The following is a 24,004-nucleotide window of genomic DNA, read 5'->3' as shown; positions in this document are numbered from 1 at the left end:
TTCCTTATGTGAAAATGACCATTTTCTGAAGCTACAGCCAACTATAGTGCATCCCTGCTTATTGGCATGAAATAGTTACTCAAAATGTATGTGGGGTGTAGGAGGTCTGTGTCTCCATTGGAACTGCACCTTCTTAATCATTAGTTTAATGATTCCTTGAAGTGTCAGGCACTGAGAAATAATGAGCTTTTTTTTCTCTGTGCCGCTATACTATATGATGCATTTTATAGCTATTATGATAAAACAACTAAACCTCACCTAGGTTTTATGAACATGAAAGTAGAAAATGATTGCAATTACTGCTAGTTATGTCTGGGATCATTTATTTAAAATGGTTGTGTGTAGACATACCATAACTTTTAGAATTTACCTCATAATATTCCCATTTTGCATGGGGACAATTGGGATTCAGAAAGATTAATTAATTTGTTCATTATTGAGAATAGACATCTCAGGGCATATACTAAGTTTTAAACTGTTAACATATCTTTTCATTGATACAAGATCCTTGGTTTTTTATTTATTTCATCTGAGAAATGCTAGAAGTTATGTTAAATACTTAATTCAAGTAGTATCCAAGTTAAATTAGGTTGATATCTATCTATCTATCTATCTATCTATCTATCTATCTATCTATCTATCTTTCTATCTATCTATCTATGAAACATATATACACACATATATATGATATACAGATATATATATACATATTCTCTATATATCTATTTCTATCTATCCATATTTATATCTATAGAGAAGGTATGTATATATGTTCAAATTTTCAAGGCTTTTGATAATAAGCTGTGTATCACAGTAAACCCTATATGCTTAAGTAGACATAGGAAAATCTTGAATTGTATTTATGCATTTAATATGACCTTGAGTAAGTCAGCTATTGTTGATGTCATATAATTTTATTACCGATGCCATGAGGTTGTTTAGACACGTTTCATCCCTAATGTCTGGTTAGGAAAGGACATTTACACTTAAGTGAATTTCTTTTTTTTTTTTTTTTTGGGTCCGGTCATGGCGCCTGAACTCTGGGCCTGGGCACTGTCCCTCAGCTCTCCAGCTCAAGGCTAGCGCTCTACCACTTGAGCCACAGCGCCACTTCCGGCTTTTTTCTTATTGCTTATGTGGTGCTGAGGAATCGAACCCAGGGCCTTGAGCATGCAAGGCAAGTGCTCTACCACTGAGCCACCTTCCCAGCCCTTAAGTGAACTTCTTTATGAAAGTCAATCATCCATTCATATTGAATGGAAATATACTGACAAATGCTTGTGAAAATTTTTAACTCATCATCCTCCGAGGACAATTTTGACCAATCTACAGAAAAACTCTCTTCACATACTACTCAGGCCCTCTTGTGAGTGCATTTTTGACCCCCAGTGTCCTGTGTGTGATTATTAATACTGAACTTGTTCTACACTTTCAGAGGAAGCCTTTGTTTTGTCCACATTCCTATGAAGTGTCTGATAAAATGGCAAGGTGAATGTCACTATTCTAAGTATTTCAATTCCGGTGCATCGTTTCTTAAAAATTAAGCTGGGACTATGTTTATGAAGTTCACATATTGGTTATACATTCTTTGATGTCAATACCTAAAAGAAAAATGGTGCTCCTAAGGTTTGCACTTGTTTAACTTGATTATTTTGCTGACTTGCTACCAAGCTATTAGGTGGTTATTTTGGAGATAGAATTTCACTGATTTTTCTGCCTGACATGGTTTTGAACTACTATCCTTCATCTTTCAGTCTCTTGAACAGCTAGAATTATAGAGTAAGTGACCTGTGCCACTGCAGTGTGTTCTTACTCTTTTCATGACTATCTCCATCTTCCAACCGAACACTGTGAAGTTGATGGTTAGGAAGGAAATTTATGGCTATGGAATTTTAAAATCAGTATGTAAATACCAGCTGCAGCCATCTGTGATATTTCATGTCTTTAATTCCAGATACTCAAGAGGCTGAGGTGGGTGGATTACAAGTTCAAGGTCAGCATGAGTAACATATTAAGATCCCATATTAAAAAGACAACAATTGCATTTTTCTATTAGCAATATAAACTTTTAAGGTATTTTAAGAAGAATGCTTTTTAAAGCAGAAGTGTAAGAATCAGAACATAATACCAAGAAGACCTTAAATTGAAATATGTGACTGGTAGAATGCATGCTCAATATGCATGAGGTCCTAGATTCAATTCCTGGCACTACCAAAAAAAATGGAAGTGAAGAAGTGAAGAAAGAAGGGGGGGGAAGGTAGGGAGGAAGGTAGGAGGGGAGGAAGGGAGGAAGGGAGAAAGGAAGGAAGGAAGGAAGGTAGGAAGGAAGGAGGGAAGGAAGGGAGGGAGAGAGGGAGGAAGGAAGGAAGGAAGGAAGGAAAAATATAAAGATATTTATCTATATAAATACCTATGAAATTTCTGAATGAGAAATTAGACAAGTGTGAAAATATATGAACAGAACCACATTAAGCGACTTGAAATTTCAGTTACATTTCCATCCAATTTGATAGTTTTGATGGATTTAATGAAATTAGAATTCATAGCTCATGTCCATGCTTCAATGAATTATGATAAACTGGCTCTAAAACTTATATAGAGAAGTTCAAGGTTAAGTAATTTTGAAAAATAACAGAGTTACTATTCCAGATATCAAGACTTATTACAAGAGAAATTAAGCATCTTAGTATTTGTGCTAGGATGCAAGAACATGCAATAGAATCAAATAGAATCATGGGACAGGATATCATTTATATAGATAGAGGGCTAATAACAGAAATACTACTGAAGAAATACTACTACTCAGAAATACTACTACTCAGTGTCATAGAGTTTGAATTAAACAGAATGGAGTCCTCATACAGAAATATGGTAAAAATATGATCTCTATTGCCCTAAGGAAAAGGGAATGAGTATAGATCTAAATGTGAGAGACAAAACTTGTGTAAGGTAAACTAAGAGGATATTTTGCTCTTTGTGGAATAGGAAGAGATGTTTAAAATATGAAAATACAACCTAAGAGACTGATTTTTTTAGTGTATGGCTGTTAATAGCCAAAAGACACCAGGAAGTAAGCTGTACACACAGGTAGTAATGAAACTCTTTAAAACTTCTGTTTTGTGTTTCAGTTTATATAAGTAGTATTTTTCAAAATGGTTACTAATAAAGATATTCTAGTATCTTAATGATCTGAGTGATTGGAGGATGTTTCCTTTTGTTGGCTAGAAATTTTTTTTTACTTTTTATTGTCAAAGTGATGTACAGAGGGGTTACAGTTACATAAGTAAGGTAATAAGTGCATTTCTTGTCAAACTTGTTACCCTTTCCCTCATTTTTCTCCTACTTCCATCCCCCCACCCTCTCCACCCCCAAGTTGTACAAGTCATTTCCAACCTATTGTCTTGTGCATATTGCTGTTGCATTGGTTCTTCGTTATGCTGTTGCATTGGTTCTTCGTCTTATCATTCTCTTGTTCCCCTTCCCTTCCCTAATTCAAATAGATGCTTCCTTTTTTAAACTTTCTTTTTCCTTAGTTCTGGGTACCAATCCCAGGGGACTCGTGTGTACTTGCCAAGTGCTGAACTATTGAGGCCCCATGTTGGGTTCCAATATTAGTTGTTTATAACTTAATTACATTTGTCTAACATTTTAAATTTATTAGCTATAAATTAATACAGTTATTGGTATTTTTCCTTTCTTTGGACTGAATCCCAGGTTTTTTTTAACCCTAAATCATTGAAATAAATATATTGGTAAAGTCCATATTCTTTTATTTAATCATTTTATTGCTTTTTTATTCACCTAACGGTACCAGGGATTGAATATACTTTTGATGTATGCTTTTAGATCTAAACACGCCTCTCACAACGTAACTAATTGCCCTTCAAAAGGATAGCATTTATTTTTCTTATAATTCATTAAAAAGCTTTTCTAGTTTAGACTCTGGCTGTTCTCATCTTCAATAATAGATGATTTAGAATTGTAATGTTTAGTAGTTTCTGAACATGGAAGCTTTGTTTTGTCTGTTAAAAAAATTACTTTTCTTAAAAGTACCCAAACTTTTATTTATTTCAGAAAGTTGCAATTTATTAAGATTTGTACCATACTTTCTAGTCCAAAGATTAGCTTTCAAAATGTTAGCTTTCTTTCTTTGTATGTAGAAAGAACAGCTTCAATTTTTTTTTACATAAATCCCTTAGATAAATTTGCTGATCATAATACTCAGATCCTTTCTGACTGATGGTTTCTTTTCATTCTAATAGCTAGAAGTTATTTTCTCTGTGGATATGTTTTCTTATCCTTATATCGCTATCCATTTTACTGTATTTACTTGAAACTATTATATTTGATGCATATATATTTAGAATGTATTTATTCATTATGAATTAAATAACATTAGAAATCTTCAATCTTAAAATTTTACTTTTGCTTTAGGCTTTAAAATATTATTTAGCTATGTTTACTTTCTTTAGTGTAACATTTACCTGGCATATTTTTCCTTCTTAGCAGTCTTGAATTTTTACAGCTTTGGATTTTAAATTGAATCTCTTCTATGGGGCAAAGATTTTAATATTTGTTTTTACCTAGTTGACTATTTTTATTGTCCATTGACGTATTCCCACATCCATTTCCATTTAATGAAATTGCTTTCTAGCTTTTTGAAATGCAGAGAACATGCTGATTATCTATAGTTACTCTGTACTGAGTACAATACCTGTCTTTCTTTCTCTTGTCTAACTAGAACTTAGAATCCAACTCTCCTTAGCCTTCTTTCGCCCCAACTCTCCCAGTTTCTAGTCACTCACATTACTTTTTTCTGTGAGTCATCATTTTAATTTTCCACATATAAATAGGTTAATGTGGTACTTTTGATCTTGACTTATTTCAGTTAATATAATTATGTCAATTCATATATATATGTATATATGTATGCATGCATTTGGATATGTGTGTATGTATATGGTACTGGAATTGAACTCAAGCTTGTTCAGCCCCTTCCCACCTTTCTTTTAGTTTCCTTTTTTAGAATTTTTCTTGTACCTGGGGCTGGCCTCAGATGTGATCATCCTACCTCATTTCCAATGTAGCTGGGATTATAAGCATTCACCATCATATCTACCTCCATTGAAGTTGTTGAAAATGATGAAATTTCATTCCTCTTATGGCTGAATAGAATTCCATTGTGTATATTTGCCACATTTTCTTTTTCCATTCATCTACAACAGACATTCTGTTAATTTTTATTTTTGGCTACTGGGAACGGAACTTCAATATACCTGAAAGTACAGAAGTCTTTGACAATCACTGACTTTGTTGTCTTAGGATAGATACTCTATAGTGGAATTATTGGATAATATAGTAGTTATATTTAAAAAATTTAAGAATCTCTATAATGATTATATTTATTTACATTTCCATTAAGAAGTGTAAATGTTTTCCATTCTCCTCATTTGTGCCTACTACTTGTTATGTTTTCCTTTTGTTAATATCCTTTCTCACCAAAATGTGGTGACAACCACTAGAGTTTTAATGTGCATTTTTCCTGATTATTAGCGCTACTGAACATTTTTTCGAAACCTGTTGGTCATTTATATGCCTTTAAAAAGTTCTATTTAATTTTATTGCCCATTTCTATTACATTTGTATATACATACATACAAATATACATATACACACATACATGTGTATATGAATATGTATATTTGCTGCTGAGCTTTTAGAGTTCTCAATATATTGTAAATATTACCATGTATTAATTTGTCAGGCATACATTTTGTATATATTTCTTCTGTTCTGTAGTTGGTTCTTTATTCTGTTGATTTTGTCGTAATTTGATGTAATTCCATTTGTCTATTATTACTCTTTATTTTCTGGGATCTTCAGTCTTTTCCAGAAACTTCTCACCTAGTTGGGATTCCTGAAACATTTCCCTTATGTTTTCTGAAGCTTCAGGTCTTACTTTTAGATTTATAATCCATTAGGAGCTGACTTATAACTGGTGAGTGGGAAATAGGTTTCTAGTTTTATTTTTCTGTACATGGCTATTTGAAAGTCTGCCTTTTTTTCTCCAATAAACTACTGTTTTCTGGAAAATAGTTGACTACAAATGTGTGCATTTATTCTTGGCCTTCTATTTAGATCTTCTTGTGTATATATCTGTTTTTATGCCAGTAACATGCTATTTTAATTTTATTTTTATGGCTTTGTAGCGTATTTTGAAGTCAGATAGAGTAATAATTTCTTTGGGTTTTTTTGCTTAAGATTATTTTAGGTATTTGGATGTTTTTCTTATTTAACACACAGTCTAAATTTGTTTTTCTGTCTCTTTAAAAATAGCATATATATCTTGATCAGGCTTCAGTTGAATCTGTAGATTGCTTTGGGAAATATAGATATTGTATTGGTAGTGATTTTTCTAATCTATGAACATGGGATGTCTTCCTACTTCCTTCATGCCTTTTTCGATTTATTTCCTCAATGTTTAATAGCTTTTATTGTAGATATATTTCACTTTCTGGGCTGGGAAGATGGCTCAGTGGTCGAGTGCTTGCCTTGCATACATAAGTCCCTGGATTCGATTCCTCAGCACCACATAAGCAGAAAAAGCTGGAAGTGGCGCTGTGACTCAAGTGGTAGACTGCTAGCCTTGAGCTGAAGAGCTGAGGGACAGTACCCAGGCCTAGATTTCATGCCTCACAACTGACCAAAAAAAAAAGAAAGAAAAAAAATACTTTCTTAGTTAAGTTTATTCCTAAGCCATTCATTTATTTTATAAGGTTATTCCTGATACCTTTTTCCAGAAAGTTATTTTTGAATGTATAGAAATACAACTGATATTTGTGTGTTAGTTATCTAGACTGAACATTATTTATTTTTTGGTTCCTTTCTTTTGGTGAAATCTTTTGTGTTTTCTGTATATAAAACCATGTCATCAGTAATTAGTTATAACTCTACTTCTTCCTTTCTTGTTTGGATACTTACTTTTCTTTCTTTAATTACTCTAACAAGAATTCCCAACACTGTTTTTAAGATAAGCAGTGGGAGTGAGCATCCTTATCTTCTACATTTACATCTTAAAGGAACCCTTTCCTTTAAGATATTTGGGAACTATGTTACCTGTAAGTTTATTATATATGGCAATTATTAGGATGAGGTGCAGTTCTTCTATACTTACTTTTTTGTGTATTTTATCTTGAAAGTACATTGAACTTTGCCAGTGACATTTTTCTGCATGTAATGAGATGACAATGGATTTTTCCCTTCATCCTGTGGATATGCTTTATCAAATTTATTGTTGTGCATATGTTGACACGTCTTTGCATCCCAAGGATAAGTTCTACTTCATTATAATGTATTATCCTGTTAATGTATTATTGAGAACTTTTGAGAGCTTTTGCATCTATGTTCATTAAGGATAATAGCCTTTAGTTCTCTCTTTTTGTGTGTGTGTCTGGGAAAATATTTCAGTAAGATCTTGTCAACTTGTTCCACCTCTGAGACATTATTTTAATGAATTTTGCTTACTCCATTACATTCTTATACTCTACATTTTAAATTCATAGCATGATTTTTTAAATGTAAGTAATATTTGAATAAATATATTGGAGTATGTGAATATTTTCACATAACAATGATTTATCTTCCCTCAGGGAAACCTTCTATTAGTATTGTAGTTAATATAAATATATATTTATTTTTTAATTCTTTTGATACTAAATCCCTCTCTCAAATATTTGTATGAATTTCCAGTCTTTTTTTTTGGGGGGGGGAGGGTTTGTGGGGCTTGAACTCTGGGCCTGAATACTGTCCCTCAGCTCTTCAGCTCAAGGTGAGTATTCTACCACTTGAGCCATAGTGCCACTTCCAGTTTTCTGGTGGTTTATTGGAAATAGGAGTCTCCCAGACTTTTCCTGCCCAGGCTGGCTTTGAACCCTGATCCTCAAATCTCAGCCTCTTGAAAAGCTAGGATTATAGGCATGAGCCACCAGTGCCCAGCTGAATTTCCAGTCTTATTGGCAGCAATAGTAGTGCTTGTTTGGAGCACAATTAAGAAAATATCTTTATGTTATCCTTAAATACTTCATAGATCCACACTTCTATCCATCCTGGAATTGGGCCTTGTTGATGTCATATGTCACTCTTTTTAATTATCATTTGTATATACTCACTCAATTTCAACTTCTCCTATTTAAAAGTGAATCAGAGATTCTTTGTGCAGTCACATTTATGTATTCTGTCTAAAACTATGTAAAGATGACATGATAGTGTTAATGGTGTGAAGATTCTGGTAGAAATAAATGTGTGAAGATAGCACAATTATTTTTAAATCTATGTTACATTATTTTCTAAAAGGAGGCAAACTATGCTTGCAGCTGCATAACACATTGCAATATTAGAAAATATACCCAGTGGATTCTGTTATAGTTCTGATTAGTTATTGTTTTTCTTATCTCCCCACCTCAAAACAATTCTATAGGGTTCTGCTACTGTTAGTAATTAAAAGATAAATATTAACATAATTAAATGATAAATGTTAATAGTGATTTTGTTTAGTCATATACACAGACATCAAATGCATGCATCACGTTTTAACTGGAGGTCTAGACCATCTCCTACATCTCCCTAGGCCTACATCTCCCTAATATGTCCTGCCACTTGGCCCACTGTGATAGAAAGAAGTATTGGTGAAGGGCAGAGGCAGGAGATTTATTATGCAGCATGAGCATGCTCTGGGGTGCCTGAGTTGATGTTTACTAAAAGCTGTTAGGAAAATGTTATCAAGAAAATATAGGGCATACATCCTCAAAAGATTAAAAGTGGGACATCTTTCTAAAGTCCTAATGAGCACTTTTCTGAGGCCTCCCAGTGGTGCTGTGAGCTCTGCAGCTGTCTCTATTCACCATGTGTTTTTAGGAGCCTTTTCATTCTGTCCACAGCTGTTTGCCTGCAACTGACAATGCCTTTGTCAGAAGAACCCTGTATGACTCTGTTATTCTTGGCAGGCTCATTTACTTTTCTATGTTTTCTTTTCCAAATAATTTCCAAATCATGATAAGTCAATTTCTCCTGTTTTTTTTTTTTTGTTTGAGAAGACAAGAAAACTTTTCGTGTCCCTATAGTAACAGACTGTCCTCTCATTTTCCTAACTGTTTTTAAAAGGACATCAGCAGAGTGTGATGATGTATGACTGTAGTTTCAGCTAATACAGAATTCAGTCAGGACCACTGAAGCCCAGGAGTATAGGACGTGCCTAAGTAAGATAAGGAGACACTGTCTGAACATACACAGAGAGAGAGAAAGAGAGAGAGGGAGAGAGAGGGATAGAGAGGAATAGACAGATTATATGTAAATGAATTGAGGATGTTCAGGGAATTCCCTTTTTTAACATTTGTGGGAGAATTTCATTTTCAATGAATTGGAAACTTTGCTGTTTTTACTTAGAAAAATGGCATAAGATCAGCTATAAAATAGTGGATTGATTTCTATTCAAGAGAATGCAATATTAGTGTAGCCAAATTGTCTAGACAATTTTTGTATGTCTGCCCAGTGTCTGCACTGTCCCATATTGTAATTCTTTTTTTTAAATTTTTATTTATTTTTTATTGTGAAAATACTGTATAGAGGGGTTACAATTACATGGGCAAGATAATGAGTACATTTCTTATCAAGCATTGCAGCCTCCTTTGTTTCCCCTTCCTATCCCTTCCCATTCTCCCCCGGCCCCCCCCCCCATCCAATTCCCCCCCTCCAAAGTTGTAAAGTTCGTTTTCGACATGACAACTTGTACTTCTCATTGTTGCAGCGGTTCCACCTGTATCCTTATTTAAACAACTTGTTTTTCCCCTTCCCCTCCACAAATTATACTAACATCAAATACAATGAAAGCAGAGGTTATACTGTGGGGGAGGGACATACAAAGTAACAAAGAAATAATCTTATAAATGAGTTAGAAACAAATGCATGAAAGAAAAAAATTAAATACATATCTTAGGGTTCATTTCCCTAACATCACATTATCTGACCTTTCCTGCTTGACTCGTACATATACTAGATATTGCAAATAAGGGAAACCATGGGACCTATGTTTCTTTGGGCGTGGCTTAGTTCACTTAATATAATTTTTTCCAAGTCTTTCCATTTCCTAACAAATGGGGCAATGTCATTCTTTCTCATGGAGGCATAGAAGTCCATTGTGTATATATACCACATTTTCTTGATCCATTCATCTACTGAGGATGGAATAGGAGAACCGTAGGTCTCCTTGGCGCAGCCCGAAATTTTCTTAATAGAGACCCAGAAACACAACAAATCAAAGAAAGGTTGGACAAATGGGATTGCATAAAGTTGCAGAGCTTCTGCATGGCAAAGGACATAGCTAGCAAGATCAATAGAGTGCCCACGGATTGGGAGAAGATCTTCATTAGCCATACAATGGACAAGGGTCTCATATCTAAAATATACTTGGAACTCAAAAAATTAAATCCCCCAACAACAAATCCTCAAAGAAACAACTGCCCAATAAATAAGTGAGCTAAAGACGTAAAGAGAAACTTCTCTGAAGAAGAAAGAAGGATGGCCAATAGACACATGAAGAAATGTTCAACCTCCCTAGCCATAAAAGAAATGTAAATCAAAACAACATTAAGATACCACCTCACCCCAGTTAGAATGGCAAAAATCAAGAACTCTAATAACAACAGATGCTGGAGGGGATGTGGACAGAAGGGAACATTACTTCATTGTTGGTGGGAGTGTAAACTTGTTCAACCACTTTGGAAAGCAGTGTGGAGGTTCCTCAAAAGACTCCACATAGAGCTCCCCTATGACACAGCAATTCCACTTTTGGTCATTTACCCAAATGTTTACAAACAAGACCACACTAAAGCTACCAGCACAACTATGTTTATTGCAGCATTATTTACTATAGCTAAGATATGGAACCATATTGTAATTCTCTGTAGTCCCTATATAATATCACTTCCAAAAAGAGAGATTTAGATTTTACTTAAAAAATGTTGTTGGGACAAGTGTGTTTACGAAATGATGGATGGCTGTTCTTATGGATCAATATGGAGCAGTATGGGAGGATATTTTAATAATTTGTATGAGTATTCTTATCTATATAACTTATGTAGAAACGATTTGGTCATGTTATCTGGCAAAGCTTATTTTGTTATTAATGGCATTTATCTTTTCTCTATTGTTAAATATAGCAAGATCAACTGTACACCTGGGCTGCAGTTAGTCAACCCACACATTCACTGGATTACATAGAAGGGCAGTTTCCCAGGCGAGCCCCATCTATGTGGCCACCATCAAGACCTCCTGAAGAACAACTCAAGGCCAAGGATGTTGAAACAGGTAGGATGAGGGCTATGTGAGATTCTGTGAGTGCTGTGAGGTGGTGTCACATAATGTGTCACTACAGAGCTTACTGGGGGAGGGAGTCAGTGCTTGCACATAGGGGCATTTTATAGTTTCCTCTGAAGGTAACTGCCCAATTAAAATGAATGATAGACCTGTAGAACTGAAGATCTTTATGACCATGTTCAAGGCTATTGAGTTCTAACTAATGGAGGAGAACAAGACACTAGAATTATCCACCAATGAATGTATATATTAAAGTTTGGGAAACATCATCTCCAGGCATCCGGTAGAAGCCACCAGAAAGTTGGAGCTCCATATACTGCTTGGGCTAAGAGGGTCCAAGAGGGACATTTCTGTTGTTTCCAAAGAGTGGGTGCCCCAACCAAGTTCCTCTGAATCTTGTTACTTTCTGCTTTATTTGTACTTCTCTTTCTCTATAGAGACAACTGAGAGAGGCAAAATAGAAAAATAACTTTTATGAAATCTCAGTTTCACAATACTTTAAAAAACATCATGCATCATTTAGATCCCGTCTTCATTTTCATTAAACTTTTTACTTTTTTTCTCTTTCTCATTTTGCTGTGGGAAGCTATTCTGTATTCTAGAATGGGAACTTAGCATGAAATTAGCATCAGTGTCCGTTGGAGGAGTTCAGTAGAATGATAATCATTTCAAGCCAGAATCTAGGGTTTCATGCAAAATTGAGAGTCATATTTGTGTTTTAATGCTTTATAGAATTTGATAGTTTTATATCCTCTTTTTCTTCATTTTGATATAAAAATTGTCCAGCAGAGTGACCAGGAACAAATATTGATGTAAATATTTTCTATAAATAGATACTATTGAATATAATACAGATACAAATATCTAAGTGAAGAGCAAACAGGAAATTCTTATTGCTGCTCCGATATTCGTCAAACAGATTTTCTTAAATGATAGCATGAACTTTAGAGTTGAGAACTTTAAGTGTCCTCATTGGTTCAATGAAAGAATTGTAGCCATAGAAACTTAATTTGGACTTGTAGTAAGAGAGCTTTTAACATAAGAATTTGGGTTCTGTCCCTAAATAGCTTAGTAATATCAGACAAATTTAACTACTGTATTGCTTTCCTCTTCTACAAAGCTGTCATGGGAACAGCACTCATTGTGCAGTGCTGTTGGAGGTTTCTATGGATTCATATAAAGTGTAAGAACACAGAATGCATTTCCAAGTTCAGTAAGAATATTTGCTATTATTATTGTTATTATGATGCCATGAATTATTGCAGTGAGTTCAAGTCATTTTCTTGTGCAGCAGTCGTATTTAAAATCAACAGTAATCTAGTGTCAAAGGTATTCCAGGCCATTGGCCAAAGTCTTGCAAAGGGAACTCACTGTTCTCCATTCATGCACTTTTGGGTAGAAATATTTCCTTCTCTCTTCCACCAGTGCATTCCACCCTGAATGTCCCTTTTTAAATGTTAAGCGGAGTACACAGTGTAGTAGAGTACATTGAAACAGAGAGGTCTTCAGAGATGAGAGTTCTAATATGAGAGTACTTTGAAATAAAAAAGTAATTTTAGTTTTAAAAGGAAAACCACACTAAAGTTATCCATGTCTTTATATATATTATTTTTATTTATCTTGTTAGAAAAAAATTTTGCTTAAAAATTCCTGGGTTTATATTTTATTGAAAGCCCTTTGAGAAATTTGTTTGGTGATACCTTGATGTTGTGTTTACTCTACCTTTTAGAGTAATTAAAAATTATCTTACTGAGTATGTATACAGAAGTGGTACTTGATTGGGAGCTGACTGAAAGTTATTATCTAGCTGTAGCTTGAGTATAATAATTGGACTTGATACTAGGACTTGATACTAGTTTGCTCTAAATTGTTTAACATAGCTTGCAGAACACTAGAGCAAGTAATTTTAATATAAAACCTTTTCTTTTATAAAATATGCATTCTTGAAGAGGATGTTGGTGGTAAGTAGAAAGTAATTTTATTTAGCAACTTACTTTCCTCCAATCGAATATCAATAGCCATAGAACATACGTTTGTTCAAAATGAACTAATGACATGTAATTCCATTCATTTGGAGACACAGTCCCGTGGGGCATTCTCCTTCACAAGCTGTCATACCACTTCCTTTCTGCTAGTCAACTGTCACCTGTGAGAGACTGTCAGCACTACAGAAAGGCTTGCCTAGAGCCTGATGTTTTATTTTTATTATGAGCAGTTGCAATGTAGCTATCGATAGTAAACTATTTGCATATACATAATTGATGGCACACATTACTGAGCCGTGATGTCATTATTAATATAACTAACTACAAGGTGTGGCTGCTTTCAATTTAATTCAAAATAAAAGAGCTCAATGGTTTTTTTTCCCCTTTTGAAGAAGTCAGACTTAAAGCCTCTCTCAGAAAATCATGAGCTTTTATTATATATTAACATCATAGATTCTTGCAACTCTTCAGAATAAGTGGTTACTAATTCATATGTCCAGCTATTTCATACTTGTCATACTGCTTCTTCAGTCCCCCCCCCCCTTTTTGGCAGTTGTGGGGCCTGAACTCTGGATGCTGTCCCTCAGCTCTTCAGTTCAAGGCTAGTACTCTACCACTTGACCACAGCGCCACTTCCGACTTTTCCTGCTTATGTGGTGCTGAGGAATCGAACCCAGGGCCTCATGCATGCAAGGCAAGTGCTCTACCACTGAGCCACCTTCCCAGCCCTTCTTCAGTCCCTTTTCTGTATTCCACTTTTGTGTTTCCTTTATCCATCCTGTAATAGTTTCTTTTTTTTTTCTTTCTTCACCTTTATACACTGACCAAACAGATGGCCTTTTTTTTTTTTCTCCTATGAACTTAAAAGGAATCTCTGTGAGGCCGGGGTGAAATATTGCTACCTCTCCTCTCCTGTGAGCTGCAAAGGCCCTCAGGTTCCTGAGCTTCCCTTCTGGATCCCTGTAAAGTCAGTAGTGTTTTCATGGACAGGCCTTAGCAGTATAAACTGACCTCTTTAAAATGCTTCATGAGAAAGGAATAGAAGGAACTTTGGAACTGACTTGCTCAGTTACTGTGGGTAATGGAGACAATGATTAGAACACAGCCTTTCACTTGTGATGTTTTCTGTCTGTGGTCTCTCTTGCTATCCACACAAACTTATATGGTCTTATATGACACCTGCACTTACACATCCACAGTAGTGGCTTCGTTTCTAGTGTCTTGTGACCTTTTATTCATATATGTCATTTGAATGCTTTTCATATCATAACTTAACCTGCTTATATGCACTCCTTCTTGTAGACTCCAGTATTTTATTATGTTCAAAATATGCAATTCAATATTTAAAGGAATGAATGGAGATCTTCGTTTGAAAATAAAACACCCACCACAAATGAAGCAACAGCCCCTACAAATTGGAATTATAGGGATACCAGGCTTTTAGGTTACGTTCAGAGCTGTACTAGGCAAAATGATAGAGCATTTGCAGTTTTATCAGCAATATTCGTCCCCTCTCTTTGCTTCATAAAGATTTAAAAAATGAAACAACAAAAAGTCTATATTGTAAATATTTCAGAAGGGTGATGAAGTAGGTGGCAGTTTTCAAAGTACCTTGGAGAGCTCTCTCATCCTGTTTCTCTTTAAAGGAAGCATTCTAGTTAGTGAGTGTTTACTGAGACTGTCTGCCAGTCGACAAACTGGGTTTAAGGCAATTCTGAGAAGGTCCCTTGAGTGCTGGATGGATGCAGGAAACTTGGTAACAAGTATGGGAGGAAACTCATTGAAGGGTAGAAATGAGCTCAATTCTGAAATCCCGCTGAATCTTGACTTGTTTCTCTGGACCAAGAGAATAACAGAATGCCATCTTCTCTCTAACAATTACATGCCACTTCTGCCATTTCTTTCACTTGATTTCCACCTCTTTCTCTTTTATTTTCTGCAATTTCTTTTTCTTTTATATTTACTCTTCTCTGGTTCTTAGTTTGTTCTTATTCATTTTCCCTTTATGTGGCAATTATTAGTTCATATATTATTTTCACTTTGAAAGCATTGATCAAGATGTATTACTCTCATAAACTGAAAAGTTGATTGAAACCCCTTCATACAATTTATAGAGATAATAGCAAATAAATGTGCAACAAAATCCCTACAAAACACAACAACAAAAAAATAACTTGACCTTCTAGATTCCTACATTGTAGCTGGTGAGTTTAATGAAGGTATTTTAAGATATAAATTTATCTTAAATGGTTAAATATAGATATTCAAGGAAAGAAAGAGTTTGAAATAATGGGAATAGGGAAGGGAGAATGAATTGTTTAGATAATTATTGCATAAGATTGAAGGATAGTGAGAACATGGGTGTAGGGGACTAAAATATTCAACTGCCAATCTTTCCAGTTAATATTCTATTCTAATTACATTGTTCCAGTAATCTACACTTTTTTTATTCCCATGAGAGTCTGGAAGTTTGCTTGCATTCTAGCCTTGGGCTATTCTCTATGTAGAGGATAGATGACATTAATAATTTTCAGAATCTGATCCAGGGAGCATTGAAGATTCCTGCAGGCCTTCTTATTTTTGTTTTTATATGTTGCTATGTGCATGTAAGCTTTGCTTCGAAGAAAGGGCCAGTGCCCTCTAGCTTAAATGAAAGATTCTTGACTTGCTTATCCCTTACGTTTTCTAGCAAATGACAAAAACATGAAATATACAAAATTCATTCAGAATGCTGAATTACTCAGTGCCTCCTGGTGACTAGTATTCATTATTTATTATCAAAATCTGAAGATAACTTTGGGTAGTTAATTAAGGTATTTGAAATGTAAGTGTTCAAGACTGGTATAGTTTCCACCATGTACAAACATTAGCTAAGTTAATATAATAAGTGTAAGTCTTGGCATGGACTGTCTTTAAAAATTGTTTCTGTTGAGTGGTTCTGCAGGGACTTCCAACTTCATATGTACATTTATTTATATACTATATCTTGATCAGAGTCACCTCTTCCATAATTCTCATCTTCCCAACTATCTCTTCCCCCACCAGCTAGTTTCCCACTTCATTTTTTCATATACATACATTGGGTACCTACAACTATATTCATCCACTGTTTCTTTTTTCATTCATCCTCTCCACTAGTCCCACTTCCATTTGAAACATGTTTCAGCTTCCTGATACTCATTGTTTAATTGCTGTTAATTGTTTAAAGTGCTGACACCATGGAATTTTATTCCTGCATATACTGTAATTTTGCCAGCTTGGTCATGTATATATTTAGCAAGGTCATTCTAATATAAACGTATCAGAAAGCAAGTATGATAGATGTGCAGAGAGGAGTGTAGTGTTATTCTAGGCTTTAAAAGTTATAATGGCCAGGCACCAGAATTACATGTCTGTAGTCCTAGCTACTCAGGAGGGTTATATCAGTGGCTCACACCTATAATTTTAGCTACTTAGGAGGCTGAGATTTGAGGATTGTGATTCAAAGCCAGCCCTGGTAAGAAAGCCCATGGGGCTCTTATTTCCAATTAAATACCAAAAAAGATGTAAGGAGAGCTGTGGCTCAAGTAGTAGAGCATTGTCCCTGAGCAAAACAGGTCAGGGATATTTCTTAAGCTCTGAGTTCATTCCCCAGAACCAGAAAACACACACACACACACACACACACACAGATGTCGCAATGTGTTGGTCATTATTTAAGTGTTATATACTCAAAACTATACCCCTGTTTTAGCCATATTAATGGATCAGTGAAAAGACTAGATATTTGCAATGCTTATGGTTAAAGATACATTCTCTTGACTGAAGAGATGGGAAATTTTATTTAAGATATTGATTATCTGCTTCCTTTCCAATCCAGAAACTCAGTCTGCAGTTTTGGAAAGTCCAAAAAATGGTTCAAATGCTGTCCAGCAGGTAAGAAGAACTTCTTAGAATGTCAAATCTCCATTTCTCATATTTGTCTTAAAACTGAGCCAGGCTCTATGATTGTCCTGCTGACTGGGCCACCCTTGTTTCCCTCAGCTGCAAAAGAGGCTGCATAGACAGAAAGGGACATGTTCTCCCATTTAGAGTTTACAAATAACTCTAGCCTTCAAACGAGCCTGAGTTAAACGTAATGGAACTGTTTCAGCAGAGAGCTCTGGCCACGTTGGGAGAAATGTGTGGATGTATGCCTGGAATTTGCGAATAGTCCTAACGATATTCTTACAAAACAAAGTCATAGCTTCTCTAAGATCAAATAATACCTTTTTACACACCATGGAAGAAACCTAGACTTTTAAAAAAGTTTCATTTTTAAATTTAAAAAATTTTCTTTAAGCAGACTATTTAACAAAGCAGTTTATGAATACATCTGTTTATGTGGATCAATGTCACCCTTTCCATCATTCTCACGCATCCTTCCCCATATTTATCCCTTCCCTCACTCTTATTAATTTTGTAGGATATCTATCTCTGTCTGTCTGTCTGTCTGTCTGTCTGTCTGTCTATGATTCTTGACTGCATTCTCCCCTTCTTCTCCTCTTCATTTGTCTTCTCCTTTGCATGTGACTTCCCCTTTCCCTGTAACCCCACCCCACCCCTTTCAAGTACCTGCTTCCTGGTGCTTATTTCCTTGAATTTTCATTTGCCTTTCTAAGGAATTGTACTATTGAGTTCTACCTTTAATATCCCATGTGTTTCAATTAATACACTTGTTCATGTTAAGCAACCATTGTATCAATGAGCCACTAAAGTTCTCAACTTGCTTTGTTGGATGAAAATTTACTTAGTGTCTGTTTAATTTCTACAGAGCTGTTTTCTCCTCTTGTTACTAAAGAAGTCAAATTTCATGTATTTTTTTTTGTATTTAACTGGACTTAGTATAAAATTAGCAAAAAGTAAAATATGTACATGGAACATTAATAGTAGATAGCATTAGTTCATTGAATATAAAATCACTTGTTTGTTTTTTAAGCTCATTTATTCTTTTGAAAGTACTTTAACACTATATTAACAATCCAAATTAAGATTTATTCTATTTTTATTGTCTATTTTTATTGTTTATTGCTGTTTCTGAGTTAGTGTGTGGTGATATATGCAGATTATCTCTGACAAAGTAATCTCTGTGGAATTAAACAATTCATGCAACCTATGTTTCTTTGGGTCTGGCTTACTTCAGTTAATGTAATTTTTCCAAGTCCTCAAATTTCCTTACAAATGGAGCAATGTCATTATTTCTGATGGAAGCATAGAATTCCATTGTACATATATTTTCGTGATTCATTTGTAGCCTTTTTTGCCACATCCCTTCCAGCATCTCTTATGTTATTTTTCTTGATAATAGCCATTCTATCTGGGGTGATGTGGAATCTCAATGTTGTATTGTTTCCCTCATTTGTAGTAATCACAATGTGCCTATAAATCTACAAGTAAACACAATGGATGGTAAAAGACACAAAAAAATACACTTGGACATGATAAATTAAGCAGCACTCTAAACATTCTCACAGTGAGACAAAAGGAGGATATTCTTAGGAGAGGATCACAAAGGCTCCATAGCTATATGCATATGATCGCTTAAAATGATATTTATGGAAATGAACTCCAATAAATGGAAATTAGTTTTTTTTATTATTTTGATTTTTAATTTTTTTCTTTTTCTCCTTTGCTGCTGTTTTTGATTTCTGTGCCTTTGGTCTGTATGTCTTCTGTTTGTATGTAAATGTATCTGTTTGGGGAAGGGCAAAAGGGACACAGAAATGGTTGGAGAAAGGATGAACAAATGAAGCCATGATACCTACTAAACACTATGTTGAAAATGAAGTATACAAATGGGGGGAAGGGTATCAGGAGGGAAATACTGGGGGGAAAAAGGGAAGAAGTGAAATTGATCAAAAGGAAATGCACTGGTTACCTGATTTATGTAACTGTAACCCCTCTGTACATCACCTTTACAATAAAAATAAATAAAATCTGATAAAAAGAAGAAAAGTAATTCATGATCTTTAATAACTCTTCAAAGAACCAACTGCTACACCTTTCATGTATGAAAGCTATGCTCTCCCTAGAGGACAAATATGGGTAAAACACTAGCTAAAAAGTACTAGATGGGGGCTGGGAAGGTGGCTCAGTGGTAGAGCGCTTGCCTTGCATGCATGAGGCCCTGGGTTTGATTCCTCAGCACCACATAAGCAAAAAGAAAAAAAGCTGGAAGTGGCGCTGTGGCTCAAGTGGTAGAACGTTAGCCTTGAGCTGAAGAGCTGAGGGACAGCGCCCAGGCCGAGTTCAGGCCCCACGACCGGACTCCCCCCCCGCCCAAAAGTACTAGTTGGGTTACTATTTTCCCTCAGCAGATGAATGAATCAAGAAAACATGATGTGATGTGCGTGCACGCAAACACACACACACACACACACACACACACACACACACACAATGTTATTCTATGCTTCCATCAGAAAGAATGGCACTGCCCCATTTGTAAGGAAATGGAAAGACTTGGAAAAAATCTTATTAAGTGAAGTAAACCAGACACAAAGAAACATAGATCCCATAGTTTCCCTCATTTGTAATAATTAGTATATGTCTAGGATGGTCCTAACAGATGAACACAATAGCTCAATAGCTATGTACATCTGACCATATAAGATGATGCTAAGTGAAATGAACTCCAAGACATGGACACAAGAGGTTTTTCTTTGTTGTTGTAGTTTTTAATGTACTATGTGATTTCTTTTTTCTTTTGTGTGTTTTCTTTTCTGTTCTTTTTCCTATGGTTTATCGCCTGTTGTCACTGTATTTGATTTTGGTATCCTGGGTTTTGTATATAACTTCAGAGATATTCTTTTTTTTTTTTTTTTTTTTAAACTTTTTTTTTTTTTTTTTTAAATTTTATTTTATTTGAGAACATACTGTACAGAGGGGTTACAATTACATGGTCAGGATAATGCATACATTTCTTACCAAGCATTGCAGCCTCCTCCTTTGTTTACCCTTCACCTCCCTTCCCAGCCTCCCCCCTCCCCCCCACCCAATCATACCCCCCCTCCCCCCGCCTCCGACATTGTAAAGCTGGTTTTGACATGACATTTTGTACTTCTCATTGTTGCAACAGGTCCACCTGAATCCTTAAACAACTTGTTTGTCCCCATCTCCTCCACATGTTATACTGACATCAAATATAGTGAAAGCGGGGGTTACACTGTGGGGGAGGGACATACAAAGCAACCAAGAAATAATCTTATAAATGCATTAGAAACACATGCATGAAAGAAACAAAAACATTAAAATACATATTTGAGGGTTCGTTTTCCTAACATCACATTCTCTGACTTTTTCCGCTTGACTCATACCTATACTAGATATTGCAAATAAGGGAAACCATGGGACCTATGTTTCTTTGGGCCTGGCTTACTTCACTTAATATAATTTTTTCCAAGCCTTTCCATTTCCTAACAAATGGGGCAATGTCGTTCTTTCTGATGGAGGCATAGAATTCCATTGTGTATATATACCACATTTTCTTGATCCATTCATCTATTGAGGGGCTTCTGGGTTGGTTCCATATCTTAGCTATGGTAAATAATGCTGCAATAAACATAGTTGTGCTGGTAGCTTTAGTGTGGTCTTTTTTGTAAACATTAGGGTAAATGCCCAAAAGTGGGATTGCTGGGTCATAGGGGAGTTCTATGTGAAGTCTTTTGAGGAACCTCCATACTGCTTTCCAAAGTGGTTGAACAAGTTTACATTCCCACCAACAATGAAGTAAGGTTCCTTTCTGTCCACATCCCCTCCAGCATCTGTTGTTGTTAGAGTTCTTGATTTTTGCTGTTCTAACTGGAGTGAGGTATTCAGAGATATTCTTAAGTATTGTGTGATTAAAAAAAAATTTCCTAGCTACTTTTTAGTTTTGATTTTCTTAAGCATGTCTAAATTTTTATCTGAAAGAATATAATTATATTTTTCTAAATTCTATGTCCAGGTCATAAGTAACTGAACTTTTTTAAAAAAATGTATTTAGTGCCAAAGCAAATCCAAATAAGAAACATTCTGTAATGATGACAATGAAAATAGGTTTGCAACCTTGTCCTCTATATTAATATTACAGTATATTAAGATACACACTCATGTAAATTTATACAGTGATCTGTTTCTCTTCAGCTATGGAACATGGCAAAATATATTGCAATAAGCAGAAAACATAGTAGGCTCAGAGATTTGTTAAGAATGATATTGCACCATCTCTAAGGAAATAGAAAGATGAGGGAAAAATTAGGTTACATGAAATAAGTTGGATCCAGTGTGACAAAGGATGCTTCTTTTGCCTTATACGTAGAACCTAGATTTACCTTATTAACTCATAAGTAAATACGTTATGTGGTATGCAAATGTATATAACTGTGTTAACTGAAATATGGGAGATTCAAGGGAGATCTCAAATAATGTAATTCTTTAAAAAGCCAAAATCAAAGTTCAGCAAAATAAAACAGCAGGAAGCTGGTACTCAAAAGGGGTGGGGTAGAGACGAGGGGAAAGGGATAGATGAATGAAGAGAAGATGAGGGAAAAATGCAGACAAGAATGCAAAATTATGAAGACTGAAGAAAGGGCTGAATAGGGGAAGGACAGGAGAGAATGTGGAAAGGGGTGACATTGATCAAGATATATTGTATTCATTAATTGTTTTGTTAAATGGGAACACCTTTGTAGAGCTACTTAAATATGATAATAAAAGAAAAGCTAGCACTTCAATCCCCAATAGCCTGAGTTAATTTTCCTACTCTTTTCCTGTTGACAAGTGTCTAGAAACCAGGAAGTACAATACATTAAGGGAGAGGAAACAGATTTGAAAGCAATTGAGGCTAAACAATCAATAATGGTATCATTTACTTTGAAACCATTGACTTTTTGTTGGAACTTTTTTTAATTGCATGGGTATATTTAAAACTTAAAAAACTCCTATAATGGGGATACAAAGAACTAGAATTAACAACCTATCATGAGTTATGCTTTTATTGTATTACCTGTGTAATTCTGACAGTTATTCTTTAAAACATATAGTTATTATAATTCATACTTTGCTTCTAAAGAAGAGGGTTTTTTTTGTTTGTTTTTTAAATAGGAGCTGAGTATAAGGCCACAAAATTAATAAAGGGTTAAGCTAAGGTTTAAGCATAGGCATTTCATTTTATATTCTACCATAAGAAAAATTATATTCTGATAGCCATGTGGTTATTTAGTATTGTCTTATTCCAAAACCATCAGATGGGTGAAATCAGAAATTCATTTGGATAGTTATTCTATTCATTCTAAAATAAAATTTGTTGAGCCAAATATCAAGATATATTACAGAGGCATGAAGATGTTGTGGCAGACCTGTTCCTCTAGTGTCTGAGGTTTTACTATAACTTTGATATGCTAAATTGTGTTAATTTTAGTGCTTTACTACTTTAAAAAGGCATTTTTTTTTTCTTTCTGGAAAGCAAACTTGCATTTTCCTTTTTGGTCTCTAGATGGCAGCTCTGTATTTCTGTAAAAATTTACCTAAGATCTGGAAAAGAGCTGGATTAAGCCCTTTCCCTCTCTCAGTTATTTTTCTCCAAAACTCTTTGCTTAAAGTTAAATATTGGAACCTTGTTTCCAACATAGCTTTCAATTATTCTTAGTTTTGACCCTAAAGGTGAAAAATTTTCCTTTAGCTGAATTTTATTAGTAACCTTTACAGTTTTCCATTGGAAATAGATAGCTTGAAAGGTAAAGAGAAAAGAAACATTTTCATCTTTGAAGACTCATGGACTGATCATAACAGGCAATTAAAAGTTGGGGCTCTCCACCTCACATATTTGTTAATTATGAATAATTAGATCTACTACAAAGTATGAGTAAAAAGAAATGAAAGAATATAAGTAGGGGCTGGGAAGGTGGCTCATCGGTAGAGTGCTTATCTTGCATGCGTGAGGCTCTGGGTTTGATTCCTCAGCACCACATAAGCAGAAAAAGAAAAAGCCAGAAGTGGTGCTGTGGCTCAAGTGATAGAGCACTCGCCTTGAGCTAAAGAGCTGAGGGACAGTGCCCAGGCTCAGAGTTCAGGCCCCACAACTGAACAAAAAAAGAAGAAGAAGAAGGAGAAGGAGAAAGAGAAGAAGGAGAAGGAGAAGAAGAAGGAGGAGAGGGAGAAGGAGAAGAAGGAGAGGGAGAAGAAGGAGGAAAAGGAGGAGGAGGAGGAGAAGAAGGAGAAGGAGAAGAAGAAGAAGGAGGAGGAGGAGGAGAAGGAGAAGAAGGAGGAGGAGGAGGAGGAGGAGGAGGAGGAGGAGGAGGAGGAGGAGGAGGAGAGGGAGAATAAAAAGAAGGAGAGGGAGAAGAAGAGGGAGAGGGAGAGGGAGAAGAAGAAGAGGGAGAGGGAGAGAGAGAAGAAGAAGGAGGAGGAGGAGGAGGAGGAGGAGGAGGAAAGAAAGAAAGAATATAAGTACTATCAGCCTCTATATGTTTTTACAAAAATTAGCAAACATCAGAACTTTTTCTGCTCCTATCAGCCCACAGGGCCTCTTCAATGATTCCTTAATGCCCAGTTTGATTACAAATTTATTTGAACTGAATAGTTTTCCAGCAGCTCTCCCTGAGGTATGTTTAACGCTTTGTACAGTGTCAAGTTCAAAGGATCAAATTCAA

General features: G+C 35.3%; 1 protein-coding gene across 2 annotated transcripts in view; it reads left to right on the top strand.

The window, feature by feature from the left end:
• Positions 1–24,004, top strand: part of Fmn2 (formin 2) — a 180,398-nt gene that overhangs the window by 58,786 nt on the left and 97,608 nt on the right. For both annotated transcript variants that reach the window (XM_042674478.1, XM_042674477.1), the window contains exons 3-4: positions 11,214–11,361; positions 17,215–17,270. In XM_042674478.1, coding sequence (XP_042530412.1) covers positions 11,214–11,361; positions 17,215–17,270 — 204 coding nt within the window. The remainder of the gene's footprint in view (positions 1–11,213; positions 11,362–17,214; positions 17,271–24,004) is intronic.

This window comes from Dipodomys spectabilis, unplaced genomic scaffold, assembly GCF_019054845.1.
Source record: "Dipodomys spectabilis isolate Male_0828 unplaced genomic scaffold, ASM1905484v1 ptg000019l, whole genome shotgun sequence".
NCBI lineage: Eukaryota > Metazoa > Chordata > Mammalia > Rodentia > Heteromyidae > Dipodomys > Dipodomys spectabilis.
The sequence above is the reverse complement of the archived record's forward strand: the minus strand, read 5'-3'. Positions and strand labels throughout refer to the sequence as shown.